The sequence below is a fragment of the Leucopleurus acutus genome (genome assembly GCF_964270905.1).
Source record: "Leucopleurus acutus genome assembly, chromosome: 19".
NCBI classification, from domain to species: Eukaryota; Metazoa; Chordata; class Mammalia; order Artiodactyla; family Delphinidae; genus Leucopleurus; species Leucopleurus acutus.
Genome location: NC_139161.1, coordinates 51294269 through 51309584, shown reverse-complemented (window position 1 = coordinate 51309584; position 15316 = coordinate 51294269). Strand labels below are relative to the sequence as shown.

The following is a 15316-nucleotide window of genomic DNA, read 5'->3' as shown; positions in this document are numbered from 1 at the left end:
GAGCCTCAAATTTTGAGCCCCAAATACCATCTCCCTCCCGACTACTCATCCTTAACCCTATCACCCACTTTCAAGTCTGGACCCCATTCTCACCCTGAATTCCCATCCTCCGCCCTGAAAACTCCTTCCTCACTCCTAACACTCATCCATAGATTCCACCCTAAGTGACCCTCAAACCCACAATCTCCCCCATTTTATGACCCAGCCCCAAACTCTCCCGAGTACCTCTCTCTCACCCTACATCCCTCCCTCTGCTCAGTCTGGGCCCAGGCCTTGTTTCCCTGAAGACATGGAGTTTGTGTCTGGATACCGGGATGAGTTCCTTGATTTCGTTGCCCTCCTCTTTGGCTGGTTCCGCAAGTTCGTGGCGGAGCGCGGGGCCGTGAGAACCAGCCCGGAGGGTTGCTGGTGGCAGCTGGAGGCTCAGATCAGAAGGCTGCCCCAGGACCGCGCCCTTTGGGTGCTCCACGTCTTGCCCAACCGTAGTGTGGGCATCAGCCTGGGGCAAGGGGCAGAACCAGGCCCTGCACCAGGCCTGGGGGCTGCCCGGCTCCTGGGAGACGAGCCCCCACTCCACCTGCGGGACCTAAGCCCCTATGTCAGCTTTGTCAGCCTGGAGGAAGGGGGAGAGGAGGAGGGCGCAGGCACCGAGAAAGTAGAAACAGAGGCGGATGGGAAGCCAGCCCCTACCAGCAGGGAGTCCCCACGGGAAGCAAACCCCCCACGGGAGGCAGACGGGGCCCAGCAGGAGGCAGGAGGTGGCGAGGTCGGCTGCCAAGAGGACAGAGCGGAGGACAAACCAGGGCCTGAGAGAAGAAAGGGACAGAGAAGTGGTAAGAACCCAGGGCTGGCCCTGCCCTGCCCCCGCCCAGGCATACTCCCCTTCGAAGCCCTCCTCTGCCCCTCAGAATCCAGTTAGGAGTCACAAATGGGTGGCCCTCAGGCCAATCCGGCCTAAAAAGGTGTCTTCATTGATCCACAATGTTCTTTGTTTTTTAAAATTTGAGCCAACATTTAAACATTAAAAGAAAAAACTTCCAGAAGTCTGGAGTTACCCCTCCTCAAGAAAAATGTAAAGTTCCCACAGCAGGCCCACATTTCCACCCCGCAGCAAATGCTGGTTCTGTGTAGCCGCAGTCCCCTTCCGATGAGGCGTGCCCTCTCTCCCTAGTCCCCTTCGCTCAGTCTCCTAGTCCCCGTGGGCATTTGATTTGGTATCCCTGACCCTGACAGTCTTTGCCCCCGACTCTTCCCTTTTTCCCCAGAGGCGGCCCCCCTGCACCTTTCCTGCCTCCTACTGGTGACGGATGAATACGGCACCATCTTGGGCATTGACCTGCTGACGGATGGAGGGCAGGGGAGTGCAGGCAGGGGCTCAGGGACACAGAACCTGGCTCCTCGGGCCTATGCTCTCCTCTGCCACAGCATGGCCTGTCCCATGGGCTCTGGAGACCCCCGAAAGCCCCGAAAGCTTACTGTGGGAGACGCCCAGCTGCATCGGTACAGAAACCTGGTAGAGGGTGGGGAAGCCTGGGGCCCTGGGCTCCTGAGTCCCCCAGCCTGATGCCGTCTCCACCCCCATTCAGGGAGCTGGAGAATCTGGTCCCAAGGCTGAAAGTGAAGCTAACCAAGACCCCGATGCGGACATGGGGTCCCCGGCCCGGCTTCACCTTTGCCTCCCTTCGGGCTCGAAACTGCCATGTTTGTCACAGGCATAGCTTTGAAGTGAAGCTAACCCCCTGGTGAGCAGCCTGCAGAGATGGAGGGAGCGGAAGGAAGACCCCAACAGTCAGGCAAACAGAGAGGAAGCAGGCTGGGGGGGGGCCTGCAGACAGACAGAATGAGGGACAGGGAAACAAGAAGATGACACACACACAAAAAAGCTGTTATAGGCAGAGAGAGTACAAACAGACTGAGTGTGTACAGGCAGTCGCAGGACAGATGGACAGCAGAGAGGGGACCTACAGACACTAACACTGAGTGCCCACCCCTCCCCGTGACCCCAGCCCCCAGTGTGGCGCTGTCTTGTACTGCGGAGAGGCTTGTCTCCAGGCTGACTGGAAGCGATGCCCAGATGATGTGAGCCATCGATTTTGGTGCCCAAGGCTTGCAGCCTTCATGGAGCGGGCCGGAGAACTGGCAACTCTGCCTTTTACCTACACCGCAGGTACCCTAAGAAGGTCAGGATGGGTGGGGGAAAGTGGGACCCGGTCTTTGGAACTGGGGCCCCAGGTGCCTGGGAATAGGGTCCTGGGCTTGAAGGCTAAGTGCCTGGGGCTGGAATCTAGATCCCTGGAATAACAGCTGGGTGCTGGGTATTTGGGGCTGGGGGCTAGACCCCTGGGGCTGGACACAGCATCTCTGGAGCTGAGAACTGAGCGCCCTGGTCCCTGAGAGAACTTATGGGATTCGGGAGTAGGGATTCAAATACTTGCTTCTCAGCTTCACCACTAACTGGTGACCTGAAACAAATCGCTTTACTTCTTAGAGCTATTTCCTCAACTGTGAAATGGGCAGACTAACAAATGTTAAAACGCATGGAATTGTTATATGGGTTCTGTGGGCTATGCTGTAGACACTCAGAAATGTTAATAGTTCTCTGCCTGACTAGAACCAGACTCAGACTCAGGGTCCTGGGGAGAGACTGAGGAGAGCCAAAGTCTGGAATCCTGGCCACCAGGCCCTCAACCCCTCCCCTCATCCTTCTCCAGAGGTGACCAGTGAAACCTTTAACAAGGAGGCCTTCCTGGCCTCACGAGGCCTCACTCGTGGCTACTGGACCCAGCTCAGCATGCTGATTCCAGGCCCTGGCACCCTCGGGCACCCAAGGGGCAGCACGCCATCCCTCAGCGTTCTTCTCAATGGTGCGTGGGGCCTCTCTCCAGGCATAAGTCCCTCAGACTAGAGGGAAGGACGGGAGAGCAAAAAGTTGCCCAGGTCCTAGATAACCCCTCCACATACACACCAAACCTCACCACCACCACCAGGGCATTTCATGCCTCTCCTCAACCCTCAGAAAAGTCACCCCTGCCCAGCCCATCCAGAAGCCCCATCCCTAGGCAGCTCCCCATTCCTCCTGCTGCAGCTCCAGGCCCTCTCTCAGGGAACACAGCTCCTCTGGAAGAAGGAAGAGGCCAGGTGGGGACCTCCCTGACCAGGCTTCTCTTCTTTCATCCTCTCAGGAGATCCCTACCAGCTTCTTCAGGGGGATGGGCCTGCTCTGATGCCTCCTGTGCCCCCAGATCCACCCAGGGGCCTCTTTGGTGAGCTGGAGGGGCCCTGAGGGAGCTAGGGGTAGGGACGGGGACTGGAGGGCCAGCAGACTCGGTGGCTGAGAAAGGGGGCTATTGGACAGGAGAGGTGGGGGTCCAGGCCTGGGGCAAGGTCCCCAGTAACCCACTCTCCTCAGGCTCGTGGCAGGATTACTACACATGGCGGGGCCTCAGCTTGGACTCCCCCATGGCTGTGCTTCTCACCTACCCGCTGACTGTGTACTACGTCATCACCCATCTGGTGCCCCAGTCCTGTAAGGAGGGCGGAGGCAGGGGGAGGAGTGCGTGGAGCAGGAGGGCCGGGGGGCGGGGGTAGGGGACAGGAGGGAGGGGAGGAGGAGACCGTATTCTTAAATGACTAGCTTATCACCCAGTCCCTGAGCTCAACATCCAGAACAAACAGTCACTGAAAATCCACGTGATGGAGGCTGGGAAGGAGTTTGACCTCATCATGGTGTTTTGGGTAAGTCCCTCCAGGCCTGAGGGTTGAGCATTTGGGTGTGGAGGTGGATGCAGGGTGGGAGCCAGATCTGTCCTCTTTGCCCTTCAGGAGCTCTTGGTCTTGCTCCCCCATGTGGCCCTGGAGCTGCAGTTTGTGGGTGACAGCCTGCCCCCTGAGAGTGACCAGCAGAATTTTACCCTGCAGAGGGTGAGGGCTGAGGGGGGTGCCCTGCTCTTTAGCCCTAACCCTCCTGCTGTCCTCCCAGCTGGGCTCTGCCCTTCCGATCCCTGCCTCCTCTCCCCTGTCTTACCTGATGCATCTCCCAGTACCAAAACTTCCACCGGCTTCTCCACCCCACTCCAAACTCCCCAGGATGACCTCGAAGCATCTGTCCGTCCTGGTTCCGGGGTATCAGCACGGCTAAGCTCTGGGACTAAGGAGAAGGGGGGCCGCAGGGACCTGCAGATCAAGGTGTCTGCACGGCCCTACCACCTGCTCCAGGGGCCCAAGCCTGACTTGGTTATCGGTAAGCGCTTGGGGTAGGAGCATGGGGGAGGTGGGAGGAGGCCCTGGGAGCCAGCTTCTCCTTGCTCTCCTTTCCTCCGCAGGATTTAACTCCGGCTTTGGTCTAAAGGACACTTGGCTGAGCTCGCTGCCCCGGTTACAGGTGCGGGATGGGACAAAAGGGACCTTCTCTCACCTCCTGCCCGGTCCCTCCTCCTTTTCTGAAAGTCTCTTCTTCCCCATCATCTGCTCTACAGACCTGGGGTGCGCCAGCGGGTCCTCCTGCCCCGCTCTGTGCCTGCCTCGTGCCTCTCCCCATCCCGGTCCGCCTGGGTCCTCGGGAGGTACGTGGGGTTGGGAGCCTTTCTGAGAGAGTCTGAGGCCCCGCCCCCACCCCAGTCCCTCCGAGTGCCGGCCTTCTTCACCGAGAGCAGCGAGTACGGCTGTGTGATGGACGACCAGACCATGGCGGTGGCCACGGGAGGGGGCACCAGCCCTCCACAGCCCAACCCTTTCCGCTCCCCCTTTCGCCTCAGAGCGGCGGACAACTGTATGCCCTGGTAAGGCCTTCTTGCGCTCTGGCCACGCATCCTGAAAGGTCCACCGCTACCCTCGTCTCTGCGGTCCTGGGACCCTCCTGGCCCAGCCCTACACCCTGCTTTCGCCGCGCGCACTCCCACCACCCCCGCTGGAGGGTCTCGACAACGCCCACACACCCCTCTTTAGATCCAGCTCACAAAAATCTCTCCAACTCCTCGTTTCCCAGCCCCGCCCCCCCCCAACCCCTCAGCAAAAAAAAGCCAGGTTACGCTCGGGCTGGCGGAGCCCTAAGTTTAGCCCCACCCCCTGAAACTCGGAGCCCACAAACTCCGCCCCTTGGGAAAATCCCGGCCTCTTGGCACCGCCCCTGACGGCGCCACGCCCCCCTCAGGTACTGCAACGCCTTCATCTTCCACCTGGTCTACAAGCCTCCGCAAGGGAGCTGGGCCCGCCCGGTGCCAGGGCCCGCGCCTCCCGCCCCAACTCCTACCGCTCCTCCCGCCCCCGCCCGTAGGCGCCGAGGAGAAAAGAAACCTGGGCGGAGGGCCCGCCGGCGGAGGTGAGGGCGGAGAGGTAGAAGTCCACCCCCTCCCCTAACACGCCTCAGAAAGGAACACGAAACCGGCGAGGCCGAGGGGGGAGGCCAGTTGGCGGAACACGAAAGGTAATTAAACTTACTTGTTTGAAACCACTGAGTCAAACGCTCATAACTGGGTCCTTAAATGGAAAGAGGATTAAAGGATTTACGGATGACATTTTCTTCCATCTTTCTTCAGTTCCTCGAAAGCTGTCCCCTCTGGGATTCTGCCCTCCTGGGTAATCCCAAACTTCTTCTAATGTGTGTGTTGACAAGGCATTTTCCGGCCCCAGTAACAGGCAGGGACCGGATCCGAGTCAAGCAAGACCAAGAAACAGAAAGTGGCTTCTCTCTGGGGGGGAGAGGGGACGGGGGCGGGGGCAGGGGAGGCATGCAACCTCCTAGGGGCACTCACAACCTTGGTTTAGAGTCAGTGAAAGACCCCAGCCACCCAACTGTCCAAGTTAGAAACTTCATGGCCATCCCTGACTCCACCTTCTCTCATCCTTCACGGCCCATAAAGAACCAGCTCCAGCTGAGTCAGGCTGCTGGTCACTCAACATCCAGCAGTATGTCCAGTCCCACTGCAAATGCCACCATATCTCGTGTTCCTTCCAAAACAGACATTCAAAACATTACTCCCTGCTTAAATCCCCTCAGTGAACTTTCCTCTACTTTTAAAATCCCTGTGAGTGTGGGCCAGTCTTGATGACTCTTATCACAAAGTATAGAAAGGGAAAAATAGTGGAGAAACCTGGCAGACACCACCTGCACCAAGTGACTAGTTTTACAAGAAATGAGAAGTCACGTTGACGTCATGCTCCCTGACATGATGCAATAAGGCCACATCCCCTCTGTAGTATTATTCCCCCAAATCCATAACTTTAGACTAATCATGAGAACACACCAGACAAAACCAATCTGTGGGACAGTCTACAAAACCCCTGACTGCTATTCTTCAAAAGCATCAAAGTCACGAAAAGCAAAGAAAGACCAAGAAACGGTGACAGATTGGAAGAGACTTAAGGAGACATGACAACTAAATACGATGCAGTATCCTGGTTTGGACCCTGGAACAGAAAAAAAAAAATTAATGGAAAAACTGGAGAAATCCAAATAAAGTTTTCAGTTTAGCTAATGGTATTGTATCAATGCTAATTTCTTAGTTTTGATAAACACGCTGTGGTTATAGAAGAAGTAATAAGGAAGATGTGTGAGGAGTATTTGGGAACACTCTACTGTCTTTGCACCCCACCTATAAATCTAAAATTATTTCAAAAAAAAAGTTTAAAATTTCAGACTCTTTAGTATGGCTTGTAAGTTGCTTCTCTTTCTGTCATCCTCTTTTATTATAACTATCTTATTATCAAAGTTTCCAAATATACACAAAAGCCCAGAAGATTCAGCATAATGAATCTCTATGTGCCCATCACCCAGCTTCAACAATTATCAACATTTTTCAAATTTTATTATTACTCCCTGTGATAATGTGATAATATAAGAAATATATATATTTGGTCTGCGTGCCCCATTTCTGGCACAAGAGCTTCTATAATCTGAGTGACAGAGGTGAGAGGAGCATCTTTTGTTATTCATAATAAGCCGCTTTCAACCATACCTAAGTTTAATAAGGTAACTCTAGGTGGGCCCTTATTTAACTTCAGGATGGAAGTTAGATACTAGAGGAACCAACCGCATGATTAGAGAGGGCTGAAACGTTCAGCCCCACCCCTTACTCTCCAAGGGAGAGGAGCGAGGCTGGAGATTAAGTTAATCACCAAGCAACCTGCATAAAAATCCCTAAACGATGGGCTTCAGAGAGCTTCTGGGTTAATGAACACACTGAGGTACTGAGGCTGGCACACGTGGAGAGAACATGGAAGCTCCAGGCTACCCCCTCTTCCCTCACCACACCTTGCCCTATACCTCTTTTCCGTTTTGCAGTTCCTTTACAACAAACCAGTAATAATTAGTAAACTGTTTTCCTGAGTTCTGTGAGCCATTTTAGCAAATTATTGAACCTGAGAAGGAGATCACAGGAAGCCTCAGTTTATAGTCAGTTGGTCAGAGGGCCCAGGGCTTGCAATTAGCATCTGAAGTGGGGGCAGTCTTTTAGGACTGAGCCCTTAACCTGTGGCAGTCTGTGCTCACTCTGGGCCGGGCTTAATGACTCTTAACACAAAGTATAGAAAGGGAAAAATTCCGTGTCTGGAGTGATTGAATTGGGACTTCCCTGGTGGCGCAGTGGTAAAGAATCTGCCTGCCAACACAGGGCACACAGGTTCAATCCCTGGTCTGGGAAGATCCCACATGCCGTCGAGCAACTAAGCCTGTGCACCACAACTACTGAGCCTGCGCTCTAGAGCCCACGTGCTGCAACAACTGAGCCCGTGTGCTGCAACTATTGAAGCCCACGTGCCTAGAGCCCGTGGTACGTAAAAAGAGAAGCCACTGCAATGAGAAGCCCATGCACTGCAACGAAGAGTAGCCCCTGCTCACCACAACTAGAGAAAGCCTGTGTGCAGCAACGAAGACCCAACGCAGCCAAAATAAATAAATAAATACATACATACCCTATTTAAAAAATAAAAAAGAATTGATTGAATTGTAGGACACCCAGTTGGTGTCAGGGTAGTTGGAGAATTGGTTGGTGTGAGAGAACAAACAAAAACAAAACACCTATTTGGTGTCAAAAGTGCTATTAGTAAAAGCAGCTAATAGTTGGTGTCAGAAGTGAGATTAGCTAGACTGGCCCTAGCTCACAGAAATATGTGGTTTGAGAGGAGAAAGGATAAAAAGATGGGAGATGCAGAACCTTTGATTCCTGGGTGGCCACGTGGTCACCCATGGCATGGAGCAGCAGCTGTGCTGCACTCAGTTACTAAAGGTAAAAGTAACAAATGGAATTTAAAATTGGATTCAACTCCCAGGAAGTTGTTTCACTAGATGCATAAGGAAATGCAAACCAATAAGAAAAAAAGTGAAATATACAATCCCTTGGTAATTATTTGTAATAGCTAAAATGAAATTTAAAAAGAGTTCTGGTTTGGACTTTGGTGGTAGACTAAGCTTGGGTTTGAGTCAGTCTGAGTTTTGGCCATCAGCCTCAAAGCTATCCAGTAAATAATTAGGCTGGGACAACAGAAAGTACCTCTAAGGCCTCTGCTCACCAAGAAGGTAGTCAGCATGGGGGGAAGGCAAAAACCAAGGATCTACTGAAACCAGGAACATAGTTGTGAAGGAGTTGCTTCATTTTGTAGATTGGTATCATCAGCTTCCTGAAGGACCTTTACTAAAATGGATTGTGAGAGTGACTAATTTAGGGGCAGTATCTTTGTTTATAAGTGCTCAGGATAGAACAGCATGTTTGGGTTGATACAGGACCCACAGTTCACTATTAAACAATCATAGATGGCTGTACGCCAACCAGACACACAGGAGGTTATTCCTGAGGAATAATCCTAAAGCTATCCAGGACCCACCAAAAGTCACCTCATTAACATAAACTCAGGTATAGTCAAAGGGGCCTGTTATGTATAACAAAAGACACTCCTCTCACCTCTTATCACTCAGGAAATTCCAAGGGTTTTCCACAATTTTGAGCCAAGAATCTGGGATGAAGACCAAAATATGTATTTCTTACATCACAATATCACACACCCCCAGCTGTTTCCCAGAGTGTTTTAAGGCACACCCCAGACATCAGTTAGCTCACTTGTATGCATCTATAACTAATGAAGGCTTTTAAAAAATGTAACCACCATGCCATTATCATACCCAATAAAATTAACAATTATTCTTTAATATCTTATCATAATACCCAGTTCATATTCAAGTTTCTTTTCTTTTCTTTTCTTTTTGTGGTACGTGGGCCTCTCACTGTTGTGGCCTCTCCCGTTGTGGAGCACAGGCTCCGGACACGCAGGCTCAGCGGCCATGGCTCACGGGCCCAGCCGCTCCGCGGCATGTGGGATCTTCCCGGACCGGGTCACGAACCCGTGTCCCCTGCATCGGCAGGCGGACTCTCAACCACTGCGCCACCAGGGAAGCCCTCATATTTCTTGAATTATCTCAGAAATGGCTTTTACAGTTGGTTTGTTACAATCAAGAAATGAATAAGATCTACACATGGCTTTCGGTTGTTATCTCTCAAGTTTTTTTGTTGTTTTTCTATAACAGACCTCCTTCCCTTTTTTATTTTCAGTCCACTGATTCAATGAGAAACTAAATCACTTGTGCTGTAGAATGTTCTTCATTCTGGATCTGGCTGATTATTTCCTCTGGGTGTTTTTTTAATCTATATTCTTTAGTTCTATAATCTGGCAGTTAGATCTAGATGACAAACAAGGCCCTTTTAATGTGGCCGCTGCCAACCTCCACAGGCTGATCTCATCCTGCTTCCTGCCCCCTCCCTACCCTCGAGCCAGGGGCTCTAAATGAAGACACCACACTCTCTCAGTGTGGAACTTCCCTGTTTTCTTGCACAATTTAATTCCTTCTCAGCCTAAAGCTCACTTCCTTAGGAAGGGAGGCCTTCCTTGACCCCAGATGAGGGTAGACACCCCCTGATAATACCTTGTAAATCCCCTACAGCCATAAAAGGGCAGCCTAGGTCCCTGGTGGATTGAGGGGAAAGAGAACTTTTCCCCACTCCCTTGGCCAGAAAAATAACCTCTCCCTAAGTTCCTGCCATCTCCTACATGAAAGCATATTGTTATCTCCGAGCGGCGGGATTACTAAGGATTTGTTTATTCATTTTGTTTTGCTGTCCTGCTCATTTTTCTTCCGTGAACACACAGTACTTTTGTAATCAAAACGTTTAATTTACAAATTTGCCCACCTTAATAATTCACTTACTAAATACTGATTGAATGCACACACGGCTTTGTGTTAGAGATGCAGTGGGGGAAAAATAACAAGAGAATGGTCCCTGCTTCCATGAAATTTACAAGGATCCCTTACCCCCATCACTCTCTATCACATTACTCTTTTATTTTCTTTGAGCACGTATCACAGTTATTTTACTATGTCATTCATTTATTTATGTTTATTACCCCTCCTCCTCTAATACATACTAAAAAGTGAATTCCATGAAAGGGGAGACCTTGTCTGTCTGATTATAACTATGCCCCAGCACAGTGCCTGGGATGTAATAGCCACTCGGCATTTACTAAAGGAATCTTTTTTTTTTTTTCCGGCTGCGCGGCTTGAGGGATCTTAGTTCCCTGACCAGAGATTGAACCCCGGCCCATGGCAATGAAAGCACCGAGTCCTAACCACTGGACAGCCAGGGAATTCCCTAAAGGACTTTTAGAAACCTATTCCTGCTATACTGGAGGGAAAATGGACTGTGAGAGGGCAAGACTTGAGACGGATCAGCTAGGAGTTTTTGGTAGCAATACAGGCAAGAGCTGATGGTGCCTTGATGCTGGAGAGAAACAGGTTAAATCCTAGGGCTAATGAGGAGGTAGAAATAACAGATGGTGAGCAATTCTATTGGAACAAAGGGAGGGCAGAGAAGGAGCTGAACGTTCCCAGCCAGGACAACCAGATGGAAGGAAGTGCCGTGTGCTCACAGTGGGGACACAGGAAGAGAAGGGATGGAGTTAGAGCGGTTGGAAGGGGTGGGAGAGAAAGGTAATGAACTCAGGGTGGGACTTGTTAAGTTTGAAATGCTCATGGGACCTCGCGGTAGAGATTCTGGTAGGCAATTGACATGTGAGATGGAACTCACACAACTAGGAGAGTGGATGAGGACCCTAGAAAGAAGAAGGGGCCTTCAAAACGGAATGCTGGTGGAGGTAAGGATGGTCAGAGGAAGAGGAGGCAACTAGGGGAGGGAGAAGTGCTGAGAGCACTGGAAAACCAGGAGGGTTCAGAAACAAAGAAAGGGTGCTCAGCTGTGCCAGACACTGCTTAGGCCAGGTCAGATCAAGGGGAAGAAATGTCCCCTGTACTTCACAACAAAGACAAGAGAGTATTCAACAGAGTGGTGGTGGCAGCCTTGAGAGGGCGGAGAGTGACAGGGAGGCGAATTGGAGGCAACAATTGGGCAACTTAGAGAATACAGAAGACCCTAAAAAGAAAATTCAAATGGCCCTCAATCCCAACACCCAGAGATAACCACCTTCGACATTTTGGTGTGTTTACAGTCTCTTTTATCAAAATGTACATATTTTTACAAACTTTAATCACACTGTACATCATGCTAACTAGCTTGCTCTTTTAATAAAACAATATGTTATGAACAGCTTTTGGGGACTTCCCTGGTGGCGCAGTGGTTAAGAATCCGCCTGCCAATGCAGGGGGCACGGGTTCGAGCCCGGGTCCGGGAAGATCCCACATGCCACGGAGCAACTAAGCCCGTGCGCCACAACTACTGAGCCTGCGCTCTGGAGCCCACGAGCCACAACTACTGAGCCCTCACGCCACAACTACTGAAGCCTGCGTGCCTAGAGCCCATGCTCTGCAACAAGAGAAGCCACCGCAATGAGAAGCCTGCGCACCGTAACAAAGAGTAGCCCCCGCTCGCTGCAACTAGAGAAAGCCTGCGCGCAGCAACGAAGACACAACGCAGCCAAAAATAATAAATAAATAAATGTATAATATGTTATGAACAGCTTTTTATGTCATTAGACAGTCTCTTTGTCTCATCTGTCTATACAGATGGCTGTATATTAGTTTACTTTATGAATGTGACATGGCCTAGTGGGACATTTAGGCAGTTCCTAATTTTTCTCTATTATAAAGGAAAGAGGAAGTAGAAAGTGTCCCAGCTGGGAACCAAAGCAGGGCCCAAGACTGTCTGGGCCTCCCTGGTGGGCGGGGAGTTGATATGCCTGAGACACTTCGCATGGAGTTTCCGGCCAAGGAAGGAGGTAGGCAGTTTGCAGGGACCGAGGTAGAAGCGTAGGATGAAGAAGACAACATGGGCCTGTGTGGGGTGCTAGTCCCAGCCCAGCCTCGTGGACACAGATCTGAGGCCTAGAAGACAGGAACCACAGACAGGAGCCAAAGAGCTGCTGTAAAGCCGAGGGGCATGAAGAGAACAGCACAGCACCTAGAGCCCAGGAAGCAAAGTCATAACGCTTTCACTGTCAACACGCCAGGAGTCCACACTGGCCAACATACCCGTCGTCACCTTGACTTATCCCCACATGACTCTGTTCATCCCCTCTTGGGTTCAATCTCCTACCTCCTCCCTTTCCTGCTCCAGATCCTCTCATTGGACCCGCTGGGATTTAAGGTCAACAAGATGCCCCAAATCATCCACCTCTTCTCTGGGTTTTCCCTTTGCCTTCTTGCTCTCAGAAACTTGGTGCTCCTCCAAAGCCACTACCCCCTTGCAACCCTTTGAAGAAATACTTTTTTCTCCCACATTCCACAAATTCTGAGATGAGGCAGTTGTCTTTCTTACCGTATGTTTTTGCTTCCAAAAAATTTCTCCTCCCTCCAAAACCCCAGCCTCTTTGAAGCACATGCCAGGAGACTGGACCAGCCATTACCCTTCCTGTGGCAATCATCTTGTGACATCTACCGGCTTCATCAAGGGCTTGAGCATTTGGCTTATGTTTACTTCTCCATCTTTAATCATGTCTTCATTTGTGTAACTAAGACATCCACTGAGATAATCCATCCAACAGCCCAACCTCTCAGCTCCTTGCCCTCTTCTCTTCCACCCCTCCTCAGCCACACGCTCCTCCAATGGCCAAACCCTAGAGCCCTGTCATTACCAGTAACTGCACCTCTTCCAACCTTCTGATTCCCAGCACCCCACTACTATCCATCCTTCTAGTCCCCTCTCTGATATCCTCAGTTCAACAATCCTTCAACCTTTCAGATTCTTTAGTCCACATTTTCACTGTCCGTCACCCTCTTCACATCTTCACATCCCACTTCACCCAGTTTAGGTCCATGATTATAATGATTCCTTCGCACACACTCTTAATGCTCTTGTCCCACCATTTTCCTTGCAAAACTGCAAGAAGGATCAAACCAAACTCCACCAACAGTGAGACTTTCCCTGAGCAACTGAGCATGGCTGGGGATAAACAAGTGGGCTCACAGATCTCACTTTGAATGTGTAACAACAAATCACAAGTGGGCTCTTAGCACACCCAACCATCCTATGATTTCTCTACTCCATACTCTCTTCTCTCTGAAATTCCCCTTCTTGCCTCAAATGGCAACACTGCACGGCCCTATCCTCAGAACTTCCTCATCTTTCCACCAGTGCTTCTTATGACATCTATTCCCTGCAATTTCCGTTTTTCTGGTCATTCATGTTAAATGCATTCCTCAAATGTCTGGTCATCCTTTCTTCTCCATTCACATCCCAACCACTCCAATGAAGAGTACCCTTGCTCAGATAATGCCAAGCCCAATGGTCAGTATTCACGCTCTTAGCAGCACTTTAACAGAGCTGTTAAATGCACTCACTCTTCGAAGCACTGTGTTGGCCTCCGGGACCAGCACACTCTCCTGCTTTTCCTCCCCCTTTGCTAGGGTATCCTTGTGCTGGTTCCTCCTCCTCCAGCCTCTCTGTCTGTCCTCTACTCTCCTTTCTCCCTTGCCCTCCGCACCTGTCTTCCCCGTGCTTCCTCGTGTTTATTTTGTTTTTAATATTTATTTATAAAATGTATATATATTTATTTATTTATTTGGCTGCGCCCGGTCTTAGTTGCGGCATGCGGGATCTTTCGTTGCGGCATACAAACTCTTAGTTGCGGCATGTGGGATCTAGTTCCCTGACCAGGGATTGAACCTGGGCCCCCTGCATTGGGAACATGGAGTCTTAGCCACTGGACCACCAGGGAAGTCCCTTTTTTTAAGTATTTATTTTTGGCCACGCCATGCAGCACGCAGGATTTTAGTTCCCCGACCAGGGATCGAACCCATGCCCCCTGCAGTGGAAGTGCAGAGTCTTAAACACTGGACCACCAGGGAAGTGCCTGCTGTGCCCATTCTTTGCAGGCCAAGCCCGTTTTCCCAGGGCCTTTGCCCTTACTGTTGCCTTCGCTGGAACACTCCCACTCCCTTCCTGAAGGTCACTGCCTCAGAGAGACCTTCCCTGACCTCGCTAACTAAAATAGCCTGTCAGTCTACCTCCTTATCTTGTTTCCTTTCTCTTCACAACACGTATTTGTCCCTGAAGTTGCCTATGTATTGCTGACTTGTTTATTTCTGCCTCTCCCCAACTGAATCCCCAGCATATTGAACAATATCTGGTACACAGGAAGTACTCAATAAACCTTTGTCATATGAAAGAAAGAAAAGGAGAGGCAAGAAAGAGACAAAGAACAGGTAAGCAAAAAGCCTGAGAGAACAGGTTTCTGTTAAAGCCAGCTTAAATCACCGGCTCCTCCCCTCTGCATATCCCATCAATCATGTTGACGGTGGCACAGCAATTACAAGCACAAGAGTCTGCCAGGCATGAGTACAAGTCCCAGTTTGACTGGTGTCAGCTGTGTGGTTTTAAGCAAGTTACTTAATCTCTCTGAGCCACATACCCCGCTTCGGCAAATTTTTATGAGTGCCTATTTACAACAGAGGCATTACGCCATATCTGTTGTGAGGATTATGTAAGATAATTTATGAAATGTCTCTGATACCAATCATAAGTGCTAATCGTAAGTACTCGGTAATCTGGTGTCATTTACACCCATTCTTCAAGTTTTGCCATGATACATTCTCATCTGTTTATAATCATCTGTGTTTGCAATTCAGATTTTCTCAGTGATCAAAGAATTATTTAGGACGGTTTTGGTGGGGTTTTTGTTGTTTTGTTTTGGGCCATGCCACACAGCATGCGGGATCTTAGTTCCCCGACCAAGGATTGAACCCGTGCACCCTGCAGTGGAAGCGTGGAGTCTTTTTTTTTTTTTGGCTGGGTTGGGTCTTCATTGCTGCGTTCGGGCTGCTCATTGCGGTGGCTTCTCTTGCTGCGGACCACGGGCTCTAGGCCCGCGGGCTTCAGTAGCT

General features: G+C 50.6%; 1 protein-coding gene across 1 annotated transcript; it reads left to right on the top strand.

Annotated features, from left to right (window-relative positions):
• Positions 1–271: 271 nt before the first annotated feature.
• Positions 272–5321, top strand: ZMYND15 (zinc finger MYND-type containing 15; the record flags this gene model as incomplete). Its single annotated transcript, XM_082860003.1, has 13 exons — positions 272–833; positions 1266–1500; positions 1587–1742; positions 2007–2167; positions 2712–2864; positions 3183–3263; positions 3410–3526; positions 3647–3735; positions 3823–3921; positions 4087–4240; positions 4323–4381; positions 4618–4778; positions 5150–5321. The coding sequence occupies exons 1-13, from the start codon at positions 290–292 to the stop codon at positions 5319–5321; spliced, it is 2181 nt and encodes a 726-aa protein (XP_082716129.1). The 5' UTR covers positions 272–289.
• Between the last annotated feature and the right edge of the window lie 9995 nt (positions 5322–15316).